Below are 24,609 nucleotides of genomic sequence, written 5' to 3'. Positions count from 1 at the left end.
AACACTAGTGTAACACTATCGAGTGATTTTCTATATAGCACAGGTAATCCTATAAGATCTTGACCATTTGAGCTAGTTAGGTATTAAAAGCAAAACTGGCAAGTTTACAGTATGAGCCTAGTAGATGACAGCTGTAATCACTGGGGGCAATTGAGATAACCTATGATAATTCAAGAGAAGATTAGTTTTGTTTTTCAAACTAGGGGAGGGTAGAAGGAGTCTGTGAAAAGATGTGATTATAATAACAGGAAACAAATTAAAACAAGGTCACAGAGGTCGGATGAATTGCATTACAAATTCCGTTGGCATTGTGAAACCAAGAAGCCTGTCATGTTGGAAGGCCTCTGGAAGCAATTATGCCATGTCTTTCTATACTTTGGTCTCTGGTCCCAGATGGCTGTCTTGCCTGAGATCTTTGATTAACATTGAAGTGGAAAGTGAAGCTTAGATTGAAAAGCAGCACAGCAAATGAGGTGGGGACTGTCACAGACTGTGCCTATATCACATGCTTTCTTCAATGGTCTGTATGCAACACCAGTTCTTTGCACAGATGAAGGCTCAGGCCAGTTCCAAGTTCGTTTTGCAAACTGAATAGGATATTGCATTGATGCAGATTCCTGAAGAACTGGCACACAGGCCATTAGTACATTGAGTCTAATCCCATCTTTACCTTTATGGGTGTAAATCGAAGGCTTCTCTTTACAACTCAGTGGAAGTTATGCCAGTCTGACAGTGATGCGAGAGAAAAATTGGGTTTGTTCAATGCAGCATGGCCATAAGCCCACTGAAATAACCATTTTGAACCAACAAGTGAGGCAGTAAATCTCCTTTGCCACCACTGCTGGGTATTTCTTTGAGAATGTGGAGGGTTTGTTTTTTTTTTTTTTTTCCTGGAGTGCATTGTTCTCCTGTTGGAAGTGCATAGGCAGACAATGTTTTCCAACCAAGGTTAGCTGCCATCTTACCTTACGGGGCAAAAGCATTCTTGTAAGCCCCTATAACCATACATTGATCTAGTTATTTTGTAAGTCTGTTCCCAAAACTCTAACACGAAAAGACAGACACAGTTGAGGTCTTTAGCATCGCTTACCTGCATCCCGATCACAGCGTAGATGAAGAACAACATCACTATTAAAAGAGCCACATAGGGGAGAGCCTAGAAATGAAAAAGGAAAAAAAAGACACCACTATGTCTCCACGAAACCCAGCACACTGGAACCTGGTTCATGCTCCTGGCTTTGGGAAACTAGGCAGAGGCTGGCCTCAAACGTGACGTCTGTAATTTGGCCAGGTGGCCACTAGATGCCTCTAGAGGCCCACATTTGCTTGCCCTCCCCGCCACCACCCAGCTCAGGCAGGCTCTGACTCTGCTCCCACTCGTGATGGTGTAGCTCTGCTGCCTTCCAGTCAGTCCTGCCCTTGACGGAGAGAGGAAGGCGAGGGCAAAACCAGTGTCTACAGCTGCTTACCAAGAGGAGGAAACTCTCACAACCAGTATGATTCTGGCACTAATGGCAATGTGATTTTTTCTGGATCCAGTCTGGTGAAATCAAAAACGCAACAGCTGCCGAGATCCAAATTCAAGGCTCCTGCTACGATGGCTGGTACCATCCCAAGTACCTAAAGCAGCATCAGCTTTGTTCCCTGTCCCGTGTTAGGTGTCTGTGACGGTGTCTGCAATGCACTATGCATCTGTGATCAGCTGCTGAAGAGGAAACGCAGAGCTCATACGCAGAGCTGCCTCGTAAGGAAGAGGCCAGTGCAATCAGCTAAGTGTTGAGTGCTATCGGTTTCCTCCACCACTAGCAGGAATCAAGGGCACAACTCAGGACCTCACAAGCTCAGGCTTTTGAGGAGGAATTTTCTACTCTGTTGCTTTTGAAATATATAGTGCTGAGACCAGATATTTCGAGACTTTACTTCAGAGGCAATGAGCAGATACATTCATTCTGAAAATGTGAGTACAATCCCTGATCTGGATTTTGAACACCCCATTTCACGGAGTATAAAAAGCCTGCAACATTCTTTTTTTTTTTAAATAGAAGATTATTTACACATTCTAAGCTTATGCCTAAATTCAACAGGGCTAAATCCTACAGGAAGAATTGAAGAAAAATTTTCACTGACTGCTATGGAGATTTGACTAAGATCTGCAGAAATAATCTCAAAAAGATCTGAATATTAAAATGGCAAAAATTCAAACCTTTAAAGTGTCTGCAATAACCATTTTGAGGCTCAGGGGCAGATTCTTCTGTGTTTTATGGGGTCAGACAAATCTGTATGGTTACTCCACAATGTTAGTGGAGATACACCAGCTCAGAATTGGGCTCCAGACATTTTGTGATGATGTAGTTGGGACTTGATCCACACAAGACCAAAGAAGAGTTCCTGGGGTAGTGTCCAGACAGGACTTGAGGTGCATAACATCACCAGTTCTTCTGTCTTTCAGATGGAGATGGGAAAACTGTCTTCTCTCCTGGCCATCTAGCTCTTCACTTTCTTTCCATGTTCTTCTGCTCAGCCCACTACTCTCCACTGATGCACCTTCCTTCATCTCATCTCTGCCCCTTATTCTCCATGGATCCTTCAGCTCCCCACCTCCCATATTCCACTCTTCTGGCTCTGTCCTTTTCCATCTCCGTCCTTCCCTGGCTTTACCACTTTGTCCTTGTGATTCCCACGGCCTTGCCTTGCCCTCACACCCCTCTCACTTCCTACTCCTCCCACTCACCAGCCTGGGCTCTGCTGCTATCTCTGCAGGCGGAAACCCTGCTGAGCATTTTCCCACCACATGCTGCTCTGACTGGTGCCCCAAGATGTACGTAAGCACTGCACGCCACGCACGGGGTATGTAGTAGTTACGATGGGATCTGAACTCCAGCACAGGTTTGTTGCTGATCATGTTGCCCTGTGTGAGCTGAGACGCTTGCTGGAGGCATGCGGGGACACAGAAGAGCCCATGCCAGACAAAGTCTGCAGGGATCCCAGATTTTGACAGTGGGAGTGGCTGAGTTACGAGCTCTGCGCAGTGGCTATTCTTAGCTACGAAAGGAGCCTCCCAGTAGTAGCAAGAGGAGGAGCTCTGAGCAGAGAATACCATGTTATAAATGGCTAAAGGCTTTCAAGGGAAAAGGCACTTGCTTGCAGTGTGTTGTTTTTTTTTTTTTTTTCCCTGCTGTGGAAGATACCTCCCTTGATACTTTCTCCCATCACCCTACAACCCAGCCCAAAAGTGACTCTCCAATCAAAGAGGTCTGAAGGTCACTGGAGGGAAGTACCAGGCACTCCCTTTCCCATCCATTTCATCCTCTCCAGCCAAGAGCCGTGGCAAGCTGAGCTCAGCTCAAGAGCGAGCTATTGCTAAAGAGGCTGGAGGGGCACAGGGGCAAGGGGAGGAGAAGCAGGAACTGGAAAGTGTGACTCTGTCCCCTGCATCAGGGATGGCTGAGCTGTGCCAAGGGAATCTCATTCCTATGCATGCAGACAAAACAGTTCCCACTGGAGCCGCTCAAATAACAACCTGGAAGTTAGCAACCGTGTAAGCAATGGAAAAAGTCACTTGTGGTAGAGATGTGTCAGAAAACTGCTGCGCAGTATTAGATCCTCTGGCAGTCAAGGAGCATATAAAATGAGAGTCCTTTGCATGAGCTTGGCAGTCTGGCTACTGAAACCACCTGAGAGCTGCACTGGAAAAGGTTCAGATTGATCCCTAAAGTACATGTGCGCTACCTCTGCTGACAGAGACAGAAGTGGTGGTGATCCACAGCACTACAGGCTTTGGTCTCAGCTTGTGTTGTAGCTGGCAAGGTTTAAATTTTAAAGGGTGGATCAGCTCCTTTCTCATTTGAGTCAATACAAATACTATCAACCATTTAAAGCCTCTGTCTGGGGGAAATAGAGTTGCTGCCTCAAGACTTGTGTGTTGCACAAGTTACTCTTTCATGCTTTTGTCCAGTGGCGTGTCCTGCATCTTTTCTCATGTTTAGACAACCATTTGTATTCCTGTGCAGTCCTTTCCTGATACTTCCTCCGGACCTGCCCCAGCTAACATCCAGGTTGCGCTGGCCCAGTAAATCCAGGTCAACTACTTGTAAAATGCAGGAATATGCTATGCTTCATCTCTAACTACCATTTTCCTATATATGGCTAGGTTAGGTGCTGGTTTGGGAGCAGTTTTTCTAGCAGATAGCTATCTCTTGGTGTTTGTTTTCCCCCAGAAGTGATGATTCTTATTCAGTCTGGTCTCCTTCGCCTTCCCCTATCTACTCTGATACTTCATCTGCCACTAAAATGCAACCCGCCTCCAGGGTAAATGCAGCAGCAATTTAATAACTTGGCATCGTTACCAGGGCCAAAGGTGTGGGGCCAAAATGGTGAAATTCTTCCTGGATGAAAGCATGGGCACCACACACTTCTAATACTCACTGGAAATCCTCAAAACAAAGCTTAATCGAGACCCAGGCCTTCCCCATAGATGTATATTTCGCTTAAAGCAACAGATATACAGCTAAAATTGAAAAAAAAAAAAAGAGGAGATTGAAGGGTTATAGACAGGTGGTAACTGAGTTGGACTGAACTATCAAGGCTATTCAGGATGGCCTCGAGCAATTACTCATGCTTTAAAGATGAAACTCATACCCAGGCAGTCATCCCCTGCGAGCCCCATTTGCTTGGCTCCCATTTGTGCCATGTGTCTTTGGTGCGCACAGCTCTGACCAGCAGCCTTTGGGCTTAGGCCCTTGGGTGAAACCCCACCCCAAAGAGGCCACCAAGTGGAAAAAAAAAAATCATTAGGTCTTACTTAGAGATAAGTGAAGGAATACCTGGAAGGACTTGATGAAGGTCCAAAGCAGCGTCCGGATGCCCTCCCCTCGGCTCAGGAGCTTCACAAGACGCATCACGCGGAAGAGTCGGAAGAAGGTGATTGAGATGCGAGAGTTTTCCTCTGCGTTCTGGAAGCCATTGGCACAGAGGCAGGAGTTACAACAGCACGAGAGGAACAGGGGCCCTGGGCCACAGAGGACGCTACGCCGAGAGCTCACTGCACTGTTTCTTGTCCTGGTACCGCTTCCTGGGCTTGCACTGCCCCAGCACCCCAAGGATGGGTCAAGGCTGGTCAAGCCTGCCCTCTCTCCCATGGTGGTGCAGCTACTCTACAGGGGCTCTTGAGGCCATCAGCCTCTCCCTTCAGGTTGCCTGGACTTGTGGGGATGAGGCATATTCTATAGACCTCTCAATTAGATCTCCTCCTCACATTGGAAAGATGCAATTCTCCTTTGACCTTGTACTGGAGGAGAAAGACACTTTCTCTTTTGACCTGTCTGGGATGTTTTACCCCAGCAAGTGCCTCATCCAGCAGTTCCGGTGAGTCTGGTGCTGAGCTTCAGCCACGTGCCACTTGCTCTGCTGGGAAACAGTAGCAGGTCCCAGGTCTGCTCTGAGGTGCAAAACCCCATGGGGGCACGGCGTGTGCTGCCCCTGCCCTGCTGCTGGCGTCAGTGGGGCCGCTGGAGCCCCGCTGTCCCTGCGCTGCTGTGGCCATGCTGCTGGGGGCTGGGCCGTGGTCGTTTGCTCCCGCTGCTCTGCATTCAGGCCTTTTGCATTTCTCATGACCCCTTTGTATTTCCCACAGTCTGCGCACTGACTCTTTTTTTTTTTAAACATTTTATTTTGGCTTCACTGCTACTGTTCAAGCGTGCGCTGTTTTAAAATAGTATTTCTCCTGGCCTGTTTTTTGCTCACAGCATCTGCTTTGTCCCTAAGCCTTTTCCCCTGGGCCTGTAACCAGCTCTGACGTTCCTCAGCCTTTACACATGTGAAGGCCACATCTGTCTGAGTGCTGCCGCAAGCAGCAGCCTCACCTGGGCCTGGGTGGAGGACCTGTTGCCTAGCTCAACGGGAGGCAAGGCACAGAAAATGCCATGTTTCCCGGTTTGTAACCCCTGTGCAAAGCTTGCAGAGCTGGTGGCTTCCACTAGCAGCACTGTGGGAATGTGACCTCCTGTCACAGGAGGAGATAACAGTGTCACCCTGCCACTTGACCTGATCTGGAGCAAAGAAGCACAGAAAAACCCCCTCTCTGTCCCCACCCAGGCTGCAAAGACCGCAGTTTGAGTCTGAACACCACTGAAAGAGCCACATTTAGGACGAAGAAACAGTGCAGATCACCCCTGCTGTTAACTACTCACCACTGTGTAAACCAAGAGAGAACAGACCCTTTGGATTTCCTATTACCTGGCAGCGAAAACAGCAGCTGCTTGTCTGTCTGCTCCTGATAAAACCCAAGGCACGCCAACCACCTGGATATACGTTTCTGGGATTAAATGTCCAGATGAGCAGGTGTACCTGTGCACTGTGTGTGCTCCCGTTTCCAACCCAGGACGAGCAGATCAGCGCTGAGCTCCATCGGCCCCCGGCTGGGTCGGTGCCCCGGCTCCTGCTGTGCAGCCGTAGGGGCCGTGGCCGCTCGCTGGGGTGTGTGAACCCCGCTCGCGTAGAAAGTGCAGCCCTAGGTGCCATAGCTGAGGGTTGCACCCCAGCTGCAGTTTGTCTGTCTATCTGTGGTGAATCACTGGTGGATATTTTGGGTAGCTTCCTCCAGTCTGCAGCAAAGGCTGATGCTCATGCCCCATGCCGTAACAGGTGAAAAAGATTAGGGGAACAGGCTGTGTCAAGGAAAAGCCTGAGTGGTGCCTAAATCTGACATCATTCTTGTTTTCTGACTTGGAAAACAGGCTGGGGGCTTCAGTGAATCAGAGATAATTGCTCTGAGGTGAAGGAAGGAATGTGGCCTCCAAGAAATAAAAAATCATGGCATTCAATACTCTCAGCACTACAGTCCCAGAGGGCTAACTATAAGGTCACACACCTCTACTAATCCTACAGTCCAGTGGCTTCCCTTCCACTTTCTCTAAGAAGCTAAATAAACTCCAATGCCACCTAAAAGAGCATTGAGTTCCAAATATAAAAGTTGTGTGGACAATAGTAATAGTACTGCTGTGGTTGTGACCGAAAAAAAAGTGTTTTCTTATTCTACCTGCTGCTGCTCTTGTTGGCTTGTCCCTTTGGGTGGCAGCAAGTTGGGACATAGGTCTGGATAGAGGTTTTAGCATTCCTTGGATGGGGCTTTGAGCAACCTGGTCTAGTGGAAGATGTCCCTGCCCAGGGCAGGGGGGTTGGAACTAGATGATCTTTAAGACTAGATCTTTGGACTAGATGACCTTTGAAGGTCCCTTCCAACCCTAACCATTCTATGATTCTATGATCTTCCAACCCAAACCATTCTGTGATTGATTCTATGATACACCTTTCCTTGCTGAGAGGAGGTAGCTGCTATAGGCAGAAAATTATCTCTGTCCTCCTAAGGTCCTGGAGTAGACAAAGTATAAGCAGTGGATAAAACAGAACAAATTCCTCACTGATGCAAATCTGCAATTTACTGTTATCAAACCACTTAGCCAAAAAAACTCAGTGATGCCTTGGGAGATTACAGTGATTTTAAGACTAGGCAGCTACAGATCAGCTGGTGCTTGAGTAATGTTCCTCGCTAACTCCTGGCTTTCATCCAGCTTTCTGAAGGCACATCCTTGCCAGAGGAGGGAGGTTCTGCAAAGTGGCAATCAAGACTGGAGTTACTGCAACCCTGTTGGGGTGGTGTGGGAGCTGCCTTGTATGCCGAGGCAGCAGAGTTTGCGTGCACCATTGCATGACTTACTCTTTCTTGTGGAAAGCATGAACTCAAACATTACTGTGAATCACCTAATTGAAGAGGAACTTCAGAGTCCCAGTCCTTTCTAGTCTGGAGGCTAGGACATGAAGTCACATTGCAAACTCATTCAGTGTCACATTGATAGTGACATAGATTGTTGCTAGCAAGAAATCTTACCAGGTCTAGTTCTCTCTTGGTGATTCATTAGAAGGCAGAACGACAGTTAACTTGACCAAAAGGAAAGCTCAGGATGCACAAGAAATACACATGTGCAGCATATTCACAGCTCATGTGAACACCAGACTCACACCAATACACAACATGGCAGCTTCATGCACAAATAACTAGGCTGGGCTTGGAGAGAGAACTTGTGATCACGAGGAAGAGAATAAAGGAGTGTGTTAGAAAGAGTGTCACAGAAGCTGGAAGGGTGGTCTGTATTTTTGGTCTTACCATAGAGGAAGAGCATTGGGTATGTTCAGCTGGCTTTAAAGAAAGGCAGACAGAAATAAGCTGTAATAAGTCTCCAATCAAGAGCCCTAGTAAACTAGGTCTTGGCTAACACAGGAGCAACAAAATGGCAGAAGAGGGCAAAAGGGAGTTTGAAAGAAATGCACAAGGTGCTGGGCTTATTCCCTAGGATGTGCAGGATCAAAGCTGGCCATGGCAGAAGTAGGTACAACTCCCATTAAACTGGATGTGAGCTGTACCCACCACCACCACATGTGAATTGCACTCAGTATTTTCTGAGTGCTACACAGCCTGGAATCCAGCCAGGGGAGGTACTGATATTATTAAAACATTTCTTGTATTGCTACTATCAGGTTCAACACAGGGGCTGATTTAGCTCCCCAACTCAGATCCAGGCCATGTCTGCACAGGGACCAGCCAGCTTCTAGTGCATCAGTCTGATTTGTAAACCCATAAAATCCCAGTGCTAAAGCAACACTTTCTATTTATATATCCCCATTCCCTTACACATAGTTCTGGGTGATAGCATTGTTGTTACTAAGACAATGGGTTGGGACAGCGTCATCAGCTCTTCGCAACCCAACAATACCCACCGCCAGCTATGGAAAGTGGGTTGGTAAAGCTGGTTAGCTTGGTCTACCTTCACTCGCTTCACAGCAAAGCTCCAGAGACCCAGTGGATGTGTCCTTCAAGGCCAGGCTGAGCTGAGCTGCCTAGAATAGCCTAGTTGGTGCAAACACTCTGCCTGACACTCCATGATTAACTTCTGAGGCCATTTCCAATAGTCAGAGCAATTCTAAAAAAAACCAAAACAAACCCTCAAGGCTTTAAATACCCTTAGGTGACAATTAAATAAAACCAGCTTTATCAGGAGTCCTTTGGTTCAAGATTCAGGCCTAACCTCTACCATGTGCCCCCTATGCCAAACCTGTCTGGCATTACTTCCCATGACTACAAAGTTGAAACAGATGTATTTCTTCTTCTGTCAACAACAGAATTCACCTCTGGTGAGGTGTCCAAAGACACTGCAGTAACCAAACTGGCATTGTATTACCTAAATAAAAACTTTATTTTGGATGAACAGCATATTTGGTGATGTAGGCAAATGGGAACAATTAAAAACCCAAGGTACACCTAATCATATAATAGTCCTCATTGGTTTAGTAGTGTCAGCTTTCATTGCTTTTGTTCTCCTCTTTCAAATGTTTGCTCTTGTGTTTTCTTTTCAGATCACATACCGGCAAAAGTTGGCTTGAATACCAAATAAAGAGCAGTGCCCATAGAGACGTTTCTTACAGACCAGGCATAAATTTTAACTTTGTGTTGCTGGGCAAACCTCTCCTTTCCAGCAGTGAGTTTCTCTGTCCCATCCCCCTTCCTCTTTCTGTCAGTTTTGCAAATCATCTTTTCTAACAATAGAAAGACCCTTATTCTGCTAGCTGCTGCATTCCTGGTAGAAGGTACAATGCCCCTTCAAACTAACAGAAAGAATTTTCAGCACCTTTGAGGATTCTCCATCCTTCCTTGCTGACAGTGTTGGTGCTTCTGTGACTGACTGAAGCCTTGTAAGTTACTGTGGAATATTATAACTTAATTGTAATTTTGTTATCATTGATATTTAATCAGAAAGTGCAGATAAAAGTAATGTAACAGAGTAAAAAAAAACTATATAAAAAGATATGACTATATAAGGCACTGTTACAGGATGCTGAATTTGGAGTTGGCATCACATTGGAAAACTAGAAATCAAAGGTTCTTAGTATCTTTAGCACTGCTAAGTGAAGTGGAGGTTGACTTACTTCTGTCTTATTCCCTTAACTACCTGGCCTATGTTTTAAGACAGGGTCAAATATGAAGCAAATTATATCACTACCTACAGTAAAGGCTCAGCATGGGAAATTTTCCATTAATGGTGTCAGGTGGTATTTGTACAAACTGTAGCACTGCAGGCTGAGGTTCCTGATATGCTTGTGCATACAGTATTTTCTCTGTCAGTATATAAGGGGGAAATCAACCCCCAGCTGTGGCCTGCTCAATAGATTTTCTGATATCCACAAAGGTTTCAGAGAGGAGCCAAATCGTACCGTTTTCCACCTGTACCAAAAAGTCACCCTATGGACCTGAGCACAGATATCTGAGAACGTGTTACTGGGACTTTCAAGATTTTCTGAGAATCTTTAACCTTGCAAGTGATGTGAGTATGCCAGGTTTAGGATAAGGACAGGCACCCAGCACCTGAGAACATAGTAGTCACATCAGTTCACAGGGACGGAGGCACAGTGATAGGTACGTGGAGTGAAAGCCAGTGTCTAATGCCCATCTGAAGTGGACAAGATTTAATTTCTACAAACCTCAGAACAATGTACAAAAGCAAATTCTCATCTGTTTAATGTCTTTGAAAGAGCTTTTGGAGAAGCTACACCACTTAACAGAAGGTGGTCTTGGCTGTACTCTGTTTTACTTGCAGCCGTCTCTTCTCCTGCATGTGGTCTAACCTGCAAAGGACCTTCAAGTATTCTACCCTGCTCTTGTCATTTGGGAGGCACAAGTAGCATCCACATATGCACCTATGAATGAGAAAGGGCAACAACAATAACAGCGAGATCAATCGAGATTATGCGCTGCGCAATTTCCATCACAGAGAAAAGGGGCCTGAAGTATGAGCCACAAAAATGTCCAGGGGCATATTAAGAGTAATGTGGAAGGGAATCTGCAGGCTAAGAGGGGGAAGAGAAATATCTGAGGCAGGATGTGTCTGTGTAAAGACACTCAATGGGAATGAGTGCAGTGAAACTGCTTGGTCATTTCTTTTAATGCCAACATATTTTAAAAGGTAATAGAGATGCTAAGGAACAGAAGAGGTCAAAAATCAGAAAAGCAGGCTCTGGAAGTTGAAGATTCAGTAGGAAAAAGAATGAGGGATCCCTAAAGCACTCCTGAAAAGCTCCTCGGAATATTGTTGCCTGCATATATCTCATTTTAACTATGTCCCATGTGTATGAGAGCACCAACATTTTAAACAGACACATTGCTCAAACTGCTGCTGACCTGAGTGCGTCTTTAAAGTCCCTACAGGCACAAAAGTGAAAGGCACAGCTTATGCCTGTCATGAATTCAGGATCCCCGGTAAAGGAAGTCTCTGGGAAAGAAGACAGGTTTATTCAATGGAGAGATACTTAAAATCTCAGAGACTGCAGCACTGAATAAGGTAACTGACAGTACTGTGTTCCTGCTAATTGTGCTCCATCTGGATAGGTGGGAGTAAGGCTTACTAGCAGCTGTTTGCAAAGAACTCACTACCTCCAGATAGGTACAGGGAGCATCAGAGTCTCCTGAACCTCCATATTGACTCACATACCAAACTTGGTGCCTGATGTTGCCATCAAGTCAAGGAAATAGTTTTAACAGGTTGTGTTTATGGGTTTCCAAATCCTGCTTATAGCATGAATGTTTTGGAAGCTATGAGAGGAGAAGATTTGCCCTTCAGCAGAACCAGTTTCAATGGGCAATAGATAACAGTCAATATTATACAATGTTTATGCCGTAATGTAATCCATTCTGAAATTCTCAGAGAGGATGGCTTGGGTCTTCAGAGCTGTAAAGACAGGAGCAAAAATATGAGCAAAAAGACTTTGTACTGTCATGGTAGTATCAAAGCTCCCTGAAATATGCATGGCTTAGAATATCTTCTAGATAGATAAAGATTCGGAAGAAAACAGTAAGGTGTGTTAATAAATAGATTCAAATGAAAGTTTCAGTAGAAAAATCCTGAGAAGACGTATCAATCCCACCTCATCCCTGTGGAACATTGGAGACAGAGGACCATGCTGGGAGGTTTGAGTTCTCTGAGGTTTTTGGCTGGCTTGCTTACAACTATAATGGCTATCCAGAGAAGCAGTGCCTAGAAATGCCCAAAGGGGAGCTCCATTAGGTTTGTACAGCATATATTTAATCAATATATCCAAGGAGACTCCTTGGCTGCTGGGTAAGTACATTTCACTAGTTGTAGAAGCCTCACTGCCACTGAGATGATGGTACAGGCAGATGGCATTCCCATTACCAGCACTGTTGATCGTAGTAATTTTTTTACACCACAGGACACACTGAAGATGATGAGTTCCATTCCTTCAGAGGATCCCGTCTTTGCTAGGAAGTCCAAACTGAGTTTTTCCTGATATTAGGGGAGTAAAGCTTCCTGATAGTTGGGTTTTTTTTTGGTTTTGTTTTTTTTTTTTTTTTTTTTTTTTACCTTCTAAGAAGACTTCTTCCATTTGTAGGAAAGAATCTCTTTTTTTTGCAAGACAGAATCCAATCTTTATGTTGTGGAGAACTTTGGCCTTGCTTGATCTGAGGAACACTGAAGCAGTTGAATGCACAGTGTTATTGTTGCTTTGTCAGTCAGAGTTGTCTCAGCCGATGCAGTGGTACAAAGGCAGCCTTCTAATTTTGTCTAGTAGCCCTAGGTTGGGAGGGATGACAGGAATTCCGTGTTTGAGACTTTGGCACCATGATATGACAGAGTATCTTAATATTTCTCAAGAAAACAAATGGTCAGATTCTTACGTTGCCTTTTGTGACAAACAATTTATAATGGCATTTCTCCACCGAGGAAAATATGGCTTGTGGATGAAGCTCTTAGAAGATCACTTGCAGTAGCTGGTTGTTGGTGATAGATGTCTGCTAAGATGTTTCCTTGATTGCTGTTGACATTTGGAGAAGGAAAAGTTACCCATGAAGATGCCATATCTGTTGGAAACTTGTCTGTTGGTCTGTGAGCCTTGTCCTGTGAGGAAGGGGGTGACAGATGTTCACTTCTCACTTTTTTCTACGATGCCTCTAAGAATCCACACTGTAGTGTTTGTCTGGGCAGGCTGCAGTGCTGTGTAACTCCTTTGCAATTCTAAGATATTGGTCTTTTCTAGCTCAAGCTCTTTGTACCTAGAGGTCCTCCAAGAGTCCTGCATGCTTTAGCCGTACTGCATCTATGACCTTCTTGGACACAAAATGAAGGGTGGAAAGAGACATTCTGGGCAAATGAACTTATCATACAAACATAGGTAAGATTTTGAGAGGAATTAAAAGAAGTTTCATTAAAAGATACCTGATGAGCAACAGCAATTTGATTTTTTAGCTACAAGGAGTGAGAAAGAACTGAAGGGTTGTTTCAGTTGCTTGGCCACTTCATCTTGATTGGATGTAGAGGGCACAAACAGGGCAATGACAAGCCAACGGCACTACTGTTCTGGAGATTTTTCTTTCACACGTGGGTCACACTGCCATGGGATCTGCAAGGACGTGAGCTTCAAGAAGAACAAGAATTTACCAGAGTACAGGAGAAAAAGAGGTTTAGAATTTATCAGTGCCATGGAGACACGATAAAAGAGAAGACACCAGACTTTCTCTTGTGTTTGTAGTGTCAAAAGGCTGAATTGACCTCAGGAGGCTGGCTGAGTAACACAAATCTTTGCAGAGAGCTGGAAAAAGTCAGGGTTTCAAATCAACCTGGCTGCTGGCAGGTAATAGCCTGCTATTACACTGGGGAGTTACTACAACCCCTTCCAGAGTCATCTGTCTGCCACTGCTGTGTGTGGTTTTAATCACAAGAACTCTAGAGATAATCCACCTGCCACCAAAGTCTGTGAAGTTATTATAAGACCAGGCAGAAATGTATCTGGTATTTCTCTGACAGGGAATACTACTGGATTTAAGATGGTATAATTCTCAATTCCCACAGCCTTCCAGTGAAACCAAATTATTAGCAGAAAAAAAAAAAAGCCATATAAGCTGCTCAAACTCTGCATTTTTTTCCCATTAAGTGTGCAGTTCTTTGAGAATTTTTTTTCTGGGAATATTTTGAATAAAACTAGCTAAAATTATTTTTTTTTCTGAAAAAAATATTTTCTGTTTGAACAATGCTGATGCTGAAAGTGAAATGTTCTGTAGAAACGTGCAAATTTTGAAAAAAGCATTTAAGAAATGTAAAATTGAAATATCACATTTTGTCCTTGCATATTTCGAGTTCTCCTTTCAATTAGAAATGTTACCTAACTATGAAAAAAAAAAATCAATCCTAGACTAAACTGCTTTTACTTACTTAAGCAAATGTTTTGATTTTCCTCAAATATTTCTGTTGGAATGATCTTTTACTGAAAATCTCCGAAGTTTAAATTTTTATTCTATTTTAAAACAAAAACCAGTTACAATTACAAGGAAGTTTTGTGAAATAAAAAAATCAAGACTTCATATAACTTTAACCTGGGTGAAGCACTGGAGGTTTTTTTTGGATAATTTTCATAAATCAAGGTTCGGTTTTAGTGCCTATTACAAAAGGGTGCCATCTCACAGGAAAACAGAGAATCAAGGTGTATGATGCGGCTTTTACTGGGGCAAATGGTGAGCACCCTGCTAATTTCCCTGGAAAAAAGCCCAGGTTGTTCCAGTGCAATATAACATGCTAATCCTCAGACAGCTCTGCAGAAGAGACTGCAATCTCTTGCACTAGGAATTAAAATCTTATTTGGTACAGTAAGGGGAATTTGGGAAAATGTGACACCTGCAATGAAGTTTGCCATTCTACTTCTGCCTGTGCTAACTCACGTGAGTCAATAGATGCCAAGTGCCAGCTCATACCAATGGAGTATATGTGCATTTACACTTCACATAGATTCCACATGATCTCAGATCTTGGGGGAAATATTACCATATCCATATGCAACAAAAGCCTATTTTGAATACAGTTAATAATGTCAAGGTAACTTTTTAAGCAAACGAATCCTGCAGCTATCAGTTTTTTCCCTTCATTTCCTATGTATTCTAAGATTTTGACATTCTAGAGCTTGCTTTTCTAATTAGCTTCAAATATGCAAATCATACAAATTTGAATAGCTTATTAATTAATTTCATATATATCCATGAAATTGTCAGACAGTAATCTTATGGTTCCAAGTGCTCAAGGTAAATACAAGGAAAGTCAATTGCTTTAATTTGGTTATGCAGATTACCCTAGATTGACAATTGCTGGACAGTTAATGAAAGAGTCACTTTTTACACAGCTGAAAGCTCTGTTTTTTCCCCATGACTTTCAGAAAAGCAGAACAATTGGTAAAGTATTTCTATGCAAATTATTCTTAATTTTCAGGATGTTTGAATAATCCTTCTCATTAGCTCTGGGTAAATGATGAGTTCAAGTCTTACGGTAATCAAACCTCGGGGGCTCCTGAAAAATAAAGAGATATTAAACACTATCAGAGATGTAGCGCTCATCTTCAGGCACAAGTACTGGTCTGACTCAGTGAGGCAGGTGCAGCTTGCCTCTGTTTTATTATTTGTGCTTTGTGGGACAGGTAGCCAAAAAAAGCCCTAGAACATCTGGATAAGAAGGCTCTGAAGATAAACTGAGCCAAGAAAATAAATGTTGAAAGGCTACTGGTGTGTAGGAACTTTTACTTTTGTTTTACAGGTGGAGTGATTTTAAGGGTTTTCCAGTTTGAGTATCAGCTGAGGAGAGGTTTTGCCAATTTGAACATCTCTGCCAGAAGCCATGTGTGACAGAGTGGACTTTTTTTCATTCAGCTTGCCTTTTCACTTCACCAATTCTTGATCCGCAACACGGCAAGTGCTCCTAAAGGAGGTAATCAGGCTGTCCCAGCCCAGAGCAGACTGAGGGGGATGACCCCAGGAACAGACCAGACCACTGAGCAAGACAGAGAGAGAGCAAGTGTGAAAATTTAGAGTTTCCAGGTTTCCAGCTTTCCTCAGCTCTATGACCATCCATGACAATGGCTTCCTCATTGCTGTTCCTAAGTAGTCCAATGTGCCTCACGGTCTTTCCTACGGCAAAATTAACATGGCTTTTAAGCACCAAACGCAGGAGTGTATATATCACTATGCTGGAAAGGGCAGTCTTCGTTTCCTCCGCCTCTTTAGGAAGATTTATGTTCTCTCTTATGTTGATCATTCTTTTCTTTTTTTTTTTTTTTCCATTGTCTGGAAGGGAGGGATGGAGAGAAGGAAATCTGTGGGGCTCGTTTTCCAAAAGGAGCCCAGCCTGGATCTAGTTTTGACTCACTCTTAAGGACAGTTCATTTCATATTCAGGTTCTCCCATCCCAAACACACAAATAAATCCATCATCTTGACTTCTTATCTGTAGCAGTATTGTGAAAGCACAGCTGTTCTGGAGGGCTGCAAGTGGAGACAGCTTGGCCTACTAAGGTTGTTGTGTACAACACTGTGCCACTGATTTTGATCTTGAAATGAAAAAGAAGAAAGAGATTGTTCAAAGCATTCATACCAGTCTTGGTTACTTTAAAGACATGCTGCTGTGTAAGGTGTAGATTTTTCCATTCCTTGGACCATCCTACAGCCTGTCTTGGAAAGGACAATGGCAGCAGAGTTTTTCTCTACAATGACTTTCCTGAGCCATAGGTAGGAAGGAGCTTTCCTTGTCTCCAACACGTTGCAATACTCCATTAGTACTGAGAGAGTGAGTATCTACTAGTTTCATATTCCCCAGGGGCTGATGATTTGGGGAATTAAGCAAAATCCCAGAAGCATGTCCTCCTTTTGTCATGGCTGTGCTTGTCTTCAGTGCACTGTGCATCTGAGCACTTCTACAGCTATTTGTTAATTACTCATTAATTAGCTGATAGGATTGCATGGCATGGGAAAAGGGCAAGGAAGAAGGAAGAACAGATTGAAACTTGGTACACTGTGTGTATTGGTGTTACTGGGGTGTCTCTGGGCAGCCTCACCTGCCTAGGGCAGAAAGGAGGCTGGAGACCTTTGGACTTTGTAGGGCTCCATCTGTGAAGAGATTTGCTGGGAGCTCTGTATGGAGGGCTTCCTATGATGTGGTTGGCAGGAGGGTGTGAATCCAGAAGGAAGCTTCAGTAGCATCTTTGTAACTCCTGTGTAACTGATGAGGAATTGCACCCGTGGTGATAAGGTCAGAAGCAGGCCTGTGGTCTGCAGCAAAATACCCACTCCTCAGTATGATAACTCTTCTGGGCACCAATGGAGCCAGATGGAGACTAGATCATGAGCAGGTTTTCCCAGGGTGGAAGGCAGGCAGTCTACCAGCTCAAAGACTCTACATGCAGTGTTGCCAGGATGCTTCCTTTCGCAAGCCCGAAGGCTCTGGGACAGGGTGAAGATGAATGAGCCATCTTACACTTTGATGAAGGTGCTGAAAGAAACTGCATGTGCCATTGAAAACAGGACAAAACCCAATCCACCATCATTCAAATGTAACAGGACTGTGGATTGCAAGAGACAGTAGATACAGGTGAACTAGCAGCCCCTGTTACTTTTGGGTAATGAATCTCTACTCAGGTAAGAGATTCAGCATCCCAAAGAGAGAGTTTGTTATAGACCATTTTAATTTGAGATTGGTAGCAGTTATTGTGTCTTTTCATTGCCTTTTAAATTAGAAAGTTATTTAATGTTGATGTAGAATGCTTCCTAGAAGAGTCACACTGGATTTCTGTATGTTAATATAGGATGCAATAAAGCCTATGAGCCATTCTGGGATTGGAAATGCCAATCACAGGCATTATCAGAGCATGTTAGAGGTGGTCATATGGAGACTGCAGCTAGCTGTTACAAAGCTACTGAGCAACAGATTTTTGTTTGACACCTCTTCAAAAAAATAAATGATTACTGATTTGATGAATTATTTGGTTAAAAAACCAGTAGGGATAATTTGGATGATATGTAATGCTCACTGTGTGTGATCTACTATGTTCAAGTCTGGGCAAACAGTTGAGATTCAAAATCTCTAGCTCTAAATACCAATTTGTTTTAGTTCCTTTCTATTAACAAGTGCTTCTTTACTGTGAAGGCGTCTTTCTCTTCATGTCTCTTCAGCTTAGGAAAAGACGTCACTTGATCTGGCTTTGGATGAAGCAGATTTTCTCCCAGTCACTCAGACAAGGCTCAGCAGACAGCACGGCTGACTGGTATCTCTGAGTTTCAAAGCTGATTTTGAGAGAATGACTGGGATGTGACCAGCTGGGATGTCCCATTACTCTGCAACATTGTAAATTTTACTGGCAATTAGAGCCAGATCCAGATTTTTGGCCATTAATCAGCTGACCATAAGCAGCAATCCAGTCTCTACAACTAGGTCATCTCGATGCAGCTGGGAATGGGTCCTATTTAGCAGATGTCTAGGAAGATAAATGAAGCAGAAATCATTTTGTTGGCGTGTTATGCCAGACAGCCTCCACAAAGAACAGACCAGTGAGGGAAGGTAAGAGCACAGCCATTTTAAAAACAGTTTTCTAGTGAGAAATAAAAAATCCCCTTAGCTTTGCCTGGCTGGTATATAAGAGGGGAGAGGGAAGGTGGCAGGAGCTACAGGAGGGTGCTATATTGACTATATTAGAAAGGGTAAAATTAGTTTATATGTGTTTCCCTTTGATTGCAAAGCTCAGTGAGAGGCTACATTCTCTTGCCTACCACAAAAACCCCCACATTCAGGTCTTTATTTAAGGTGAACCTCAAAAATTCCTGTTAGTCCATACATTTGGGTTTGCAAAATGGTACCCTTCACCACACTGAACTGCTGCCAAGTGCCTGGCACAAAAACCTTCACAAAGGGGAAAAAACCTTTCCCCAGGACTGATGGCATCTTGGCTGAAGACAGGAAAAGAAATCACTGATACAGAAGTAGATAGAGGGGAACTAATTACTGCCTTGCTGAAAACTACTCCCCGTGCTCCTGGGAATGGGAAACGTGATCCCTGCCACCCAAGATTTCAGCAAAATTTGGAGAAAGTGACCAGGGATAAGAAGATGGGGGAGAAGAGAAAGTTAAAGAGGAAAACTAGTAAAATACTAGTGTGCGTTTTCCCTTCTTCCATCACCTTCATTGCTTTCATTGGAACTGGCAGTGCAATCTGGAACCAGTTAGCAGATCTCTAAATATGCGTAACATTAAGAGACAGTGCGTGCAATGGCGGTCTTGGAGGACTGATGTTAAAAGCTCTTGTAATTTGGATGAAGAACAGAAGCCTCTACAGAAAAACTGAACAAGTGAAATACAGGGCACTGTGCACCCTTCATTGCTGCAATCTGCATGTGGAGAACAGTGATGCTGGAAAATTCCTTGGGCATTCTCAGCAAAGTAGGTCTTAGAAAAAGGAGAATTAAATGCCAGATAACATCTTTCCCTGCTTCAAGGAATTGCCTTAGATGACAGAACTAGCTGGATTTGAGTTCACCTGAGCATCTTTTTGACCAACTAAACTTATGGTGCTTAGGGAGCTATTGTTAATTAACATGGATATATTAAGAGACGACCTAAGGAATTAGAGTCAGAGATTTTTCTATGGATTCATATAAAGATACAATCTCTGTTAGAGTTCAATGAAAGTTAAAAGGAACTTTTGCTCAGCAAAAGGAATGATTTATCCTGGCTAGCAAGCCAATGGAAAATATAACCAGCTTAGGGTGGTTCTAATGTTTTTTATTATTTTTTTTCTTTTGAGCTTTTTAACTAGCTTTGTGGAAAAACATATTGGAATTAAAAGGAAAATAAAATATAACTGTATTATATCACGAATGTTAATGTTAGAATATTGTACTGTTTTTGTTCAAAATGACGTGATAGAAAAATAACAAGAAAAATTAAATACTGTTCAGAAAATCTGGATGTAGTCTTTTTAAAGAGCTCTTTGTACTGAAATGTACATGTCACACTTATTTTACCATTGAAGCAACACAGGACAAGGCCTGTGGTACTTTGTGTTCCTACTATTAGCTATTATTGTTATTGCAACAATAATTTACAGTTAAATAAGAAATAAAGACTCCTTCTCTAAAAGCCTTAAAACCCACCAAGGTTCTGGGTGGATGGAAGCCTGCAGTAATTAAAACCACCATCCACTCCTCAGGGCAGTCAGTGAAATGTTGTGCCCCACAATTTTAAAGAAAGCTGTAAACATTTTCACTCAGAAGGACTCCAGACAGGTTTTTGCATCAAGTCTTACAGCTATAGGGCTATCTAACTTTCTTTTAAATACTTTTACAATTAGGTTTTAAGGATTTGTTCCACTGGATTCTTTATCTTCTTTTTCTCATATTTTAATTAACTAGCATGTCTGTGGCTATATTAATCTAGTAAGGCAAATTTATTTTTATGGTGCTCTGAAATCTCCCTTACAATAAAATACATTCTGATTATTCCTTGCACCTGGAATAATGTCAAAAGCCATGTATAAGAGGTAGTTTTGTGGAAATCACAATATTGAGGTATTTCCTCAAAACTGAGTAGTATGGAGAGTCTCAAAGTGATTTTCTCTATGGAAACCACATGCTTTCTTCTTACATTGCTAACACTGTTAGTCATCAGAAACAGCTCAAATACTCAGGTAAACTGAAGAAGGAGTCATTTGTATTCACCATCCCCTTTTCTGCAAAACATACATACATTTTTTTTCTGTTTGCCCGTATTTCATATAGTTTGCCTTACAGAAAAAGTTGTGCAGTTATCAAAATGACCTCTTGGAATGGGCAAGTCATATTACGAACTCTGGAAAAGCACTCAGAATAACATCATTTTTAAGCCAAAAGAGAAAAAAAAAAAGAGGCCCCATCTTTATGACAAAAATATACATAAATTAAAAAAAAAATCACCCTGTTCAAACATGGTTGCGGTCAGATAGTCTTACCATACTTCTTTCTCACCGACGTAGGGTGAAAAACATGCACTAGAATTGCTGATCAAGCAAGGGAGGTGATCAAATTCAAATTGATCTAAACCTAATTTGGGGAGGAGTTGAGGGCAGCTCTCCTGATGTTCATCAAAGGCAAAATAAAGCACTTGTTTACCAGCATTTGCCACTGCTACAGCTCACAACCATGCTTCAACGTGGCTTCCTACATACAGAAGCTGAGGCCACCGTGGTGTGTTATCTGGGTTATTCTAGCAATAAAAACACCACTAGATATTAAAAAAAAAGGCAAACCAAATTCACCCCCCAACATCAATTTTATCAGTAGTTTTTTCAAAAAATAAAACAAATCATATATACATACATATACACGCACACAGGGATAGCTCAGGACTACATATAACTTCTAGGATGGCAGCAGTAAGGGTATGACAACACAAGATGTCAAAAGAAGCCACTGTGCTTCTCCAGCCCTTTGCTACGTGATTTAATTTGGAGGCCTCTGCTACCCAGATGGCATTTGAGAAAGAGAGAGAGGAGGAGAGAGGGAGAGAGATGTTTTCTGCCTCTTCTGGAAGTTTTGGGTAAATGAACTTGCAGGTTCTAGGAACTGCAAAGATTTGTGTCCAGTGGCAGCTGATGGCCAAAATCTGAGCAGCAAAGGGCGTGGAAGCGGAGAGAACCAGACAGCAGAGACAGAAAGACAGACAGACACAGCGACAGAGATGAATGCCAGTCCCAACTGAGGTGCAGGCTAGATGTATGTCGTCCTTCCACCGATCCTTGCTCCCATTGCGGGGGGGTGTGTGCGTAGGACTGTGTCGCAGGGGCCGACCACTCCAGTCCTTGCGCAGGCGAAATGCCCTGGGGAAGTTCTGCCTGAATAAGGACTGCAGGATTTAAGCCACCGGTTCTCTGCCTTCAGACACATTGATTGAGGGTGAAAATGAACTTGTGAGGTTTAGTGTGGCTGGAGACAAGGGAGAGGAAAGTGAGGGAGAAAAGGAAGAAAGGCAGGGGGTGGGTTAAAAGGGAGAAGTGCAGGAGAAGGTGAGAGGGAGACTTGAGTATAGCCTGTCAGATATTCCAAAGAATGGGAGCAGGAGCCCATGACAAATCATATGAAGCCTCTTGACACCAAAAGCAAGATGACTGTAAGGAAAGGCCCCATGCGCCTGGTTTAAGCCTGAACTGCTTGACTTCAGAAATAAAAAAGACTAAAGGAGAAATCACTGCAGAGGTCTCCAAGTATTCCTGGGACCTGAATGCTTTGATATCTCTCTGGCTTTACTGCACCAGTACTCAAGAATCAACCAAGTTTCAACCCTCTGCTGACTTCCTACCAGAATTTGGAAAACTTTTCAGAAGTGCAAGATATAAAGTACTCAGCTCTCCTGAATATCTGATAGACAGACATCAAACCACTACCCAGCAGGCCGGGGCACAACAGACCTGACTAACATTTTCTAGGGGAAAGAATACAGCAAGATGGGTTTTGGGTTTCTCTAGCCTTCTTCATAGGGGTGCTACCTCCTGAAGCACCCATGTCCTACAGATCCCAGATGCCACCACAGATCAGATCACACACAACACTGTACTTAGCTTTTTTCTCCTCCTGTCACCTCTCCCATTAAAAACCCCAACATTTCCATCAACCTTCAAACCAGTCACAATGCTTACTCTTAGGAAAACGTGTACTGCTACAACAGGAGAGCAACTTATACAGGGAAATATTCCATTATTTCACAAAAACCTGCAAGTCACCAATTCTCTATCCCTGATAGTCCTCATCTCGTATCCACGCACACCCTCCTGGCTCATCACATCTGCTGTATCGCATTGCATACCTGTCACAGGTGCATCCTCCTCCTCTGTACCTCCTGCAGTGTTCACAGACACAGTCAGACATGCAAGTACAGTCACTGAGTAGAACAGGTGGGATGGATACCAGTCCAGATGGTTTTGCTTAGTCATCCTCATGCACTCCCAGGCACAGCTGATAAACACAGATGTACCCACACATGCAGACACACTCATAGGCACCGGTGGAAGCCTTGGTGACAGGCTCACAGGTAGATGTAAATCCTCCCTCCTCAAAATCCTTTCAAGACAGACAGGCAGAATCAAACACATGACATCTCCACTGTCACTGGTGGTGCTCTGGAGACACACGTGCTCCCACCTGAACATGCCTCCTCTCATACATCTCCATGCTGCGAACTGCCCACTGCAGGTGGCCACAGGGACCCATCCAGCTCAGTGGGTACTGCTATGAGCATTGCTTTGGTGGCAAACAAAGCGTCAGCCACAGCAAATCTTTGGTCTGACACCAGCAGGGTGAAGAAAAAAGGACCCTATGGACCAGAGAGGTGTTGGCTTCTCTCTCTGACTCAGAAGAAGGACGTTATATAGCAGCTTTCCCAGTGACTCAGGATCTGGCTGTTTTTCTTCCATCACTTTGGGCACCATAGCACAGACTACATATCGAACTTAATTTCCCCCTTTGATAGCACACAACAAATAGAAATGAGCAATTTTCTTTGCCCAGAGGAGGGGACAGCAGGCTGTCAGTCAGCTTCACAGCACTCAACTCCAGGCTGTGTCCGCTGATGTGGAAAGGAAGGAAATGCAAGCCTGTGCCTGGGGCTACTTCTGGGATCATATATTCCAAATTTGCTGGCTTTTATTCAAGTCCAAAAACATTTTATTACCTATTATTATTATAATAGGTAGTAATCACTTTTTCCACCTTAACATTTTCTTCTAAGGAACTTAAAGTGTTTTGTAAACACTAATGACAATGCTTCTTAATGTAGGGAATAATAACAATTTCCAGTTTACCGATGGGCTGACTGAGGCATAGGTATCTAGCAAAAGCCCAAGGAATACAACCCACAGGCACTACCTCCCAGGCTGCATATATTACATCATCTTTCATCTTATTTCCCAAAAGTCGTTGTTGGTCTTGGCACTTAAAGAGAGTTGACACACGGTAGGCATGGTCTCTGCCTTGGATATTCTTTTTTTTTTTAATAGCAGATTAAGAAGTCCTCACCTACTTCTTTAGTTACTTAAGGAGTTGCTTAAGAGTGGCCCAAAATAGAATCACTGAATATTTTCATAAAATTAAAAAAAAATCTTCATTTTGTGGCCAGGAAGATAGTTGTGTAACACTTACTGAGAAGCAAAGCTCTGAAAATGCAGCTTGAAATTTAAATTGAGGCAAATTGAAAGTGAGTTTGGCAGAAACCGTGCCACTCTCTGAAGTTTTCAAATCCAACAGATTTTAACCTTCCCTGTGCCCTTTGCACTTATTTCATTGTGTGAGATGCATCTCTGTGTGTCTGTGGAGCTGGTTGGGGGGACCTGGGAGATGTTCCCAGGGCACAGTAAGCAAGTGGGCCTAACATGATGCAATTGGACTTATCACTTGACGTATCTCCATGCCGAGGAGGTGTTTTAAGTGGAGACTTCCTAAAGGACTCAGAAATGTTGAAGGCAGCCTGAAGGCTTACCTTATGAGTACATGCCTTCTCGCTATTTTTTAATGCACAGCCATGCTTACAAAAATATGCTGAGCTTGACATGCAAGTGTACACTCATCCACAGGCATGCAGATGAACATGCCTGCATAAAGAAAACTCTCAGGTATAAACACCCACCCATAAGCAGACCAAACTTGCACAGTAAGACGGCCACATTGGCTCAGAAAACATGTTCATAGACTCAGTTACATACACAACAACCCATACAT

At 43.4% G+C, this 24,609-nt stretch overlaps 1 protein-coding gene across 1 annotated transcript in view; it reads right to left on the bottom strand.

Annotated features, from left to right (window-relative positions):
• CACNA1C (calcium voltage-gated channel subunit alpha1 C) overlaps positions 1-24,609 on the bottom strand; it is a 446,904-nt gene that overhangs the window by 30,506 nt on the left and 391,789 nt on the right. The window contains exons 31-33 of the mRNA XM_086755747.1: positions 8,162-8,194; positions 4,824-4,952; positions 1,091-1,156 (exon numbers count right to left, since the gene is read on the bottom strand). Of these exons, the coding sequence (XP_086611873.1) occupies positions 1,091-1,156; positions 4,824-4,952; positions 8,162-8,194 (228 nt within the window). The remainder of the gene's footprint in view (positions 1-1,090; positions 1,157-4,823; positions 4,953-8,161; positions 8,195-24,609) is intronic.

This window comes from Chlamydotis macqueenii, chromosome 1 (assembly GCF_036417535.1).
Source record: "Chlamydotis macqueenii isolate bChlMac1 chromosome 1, bChlMac1.mat, whole genome shotgun sequence".
Lineage (NCBI taxonomy): Eukaryota > Metazoa > Chordata > Aves > Otidiformes > Otididae > Chlamydotis > Chlamydotis macqueenii.
This window is presented reverse-complemented; position numbering and strand designations above follow the sequence as displayed.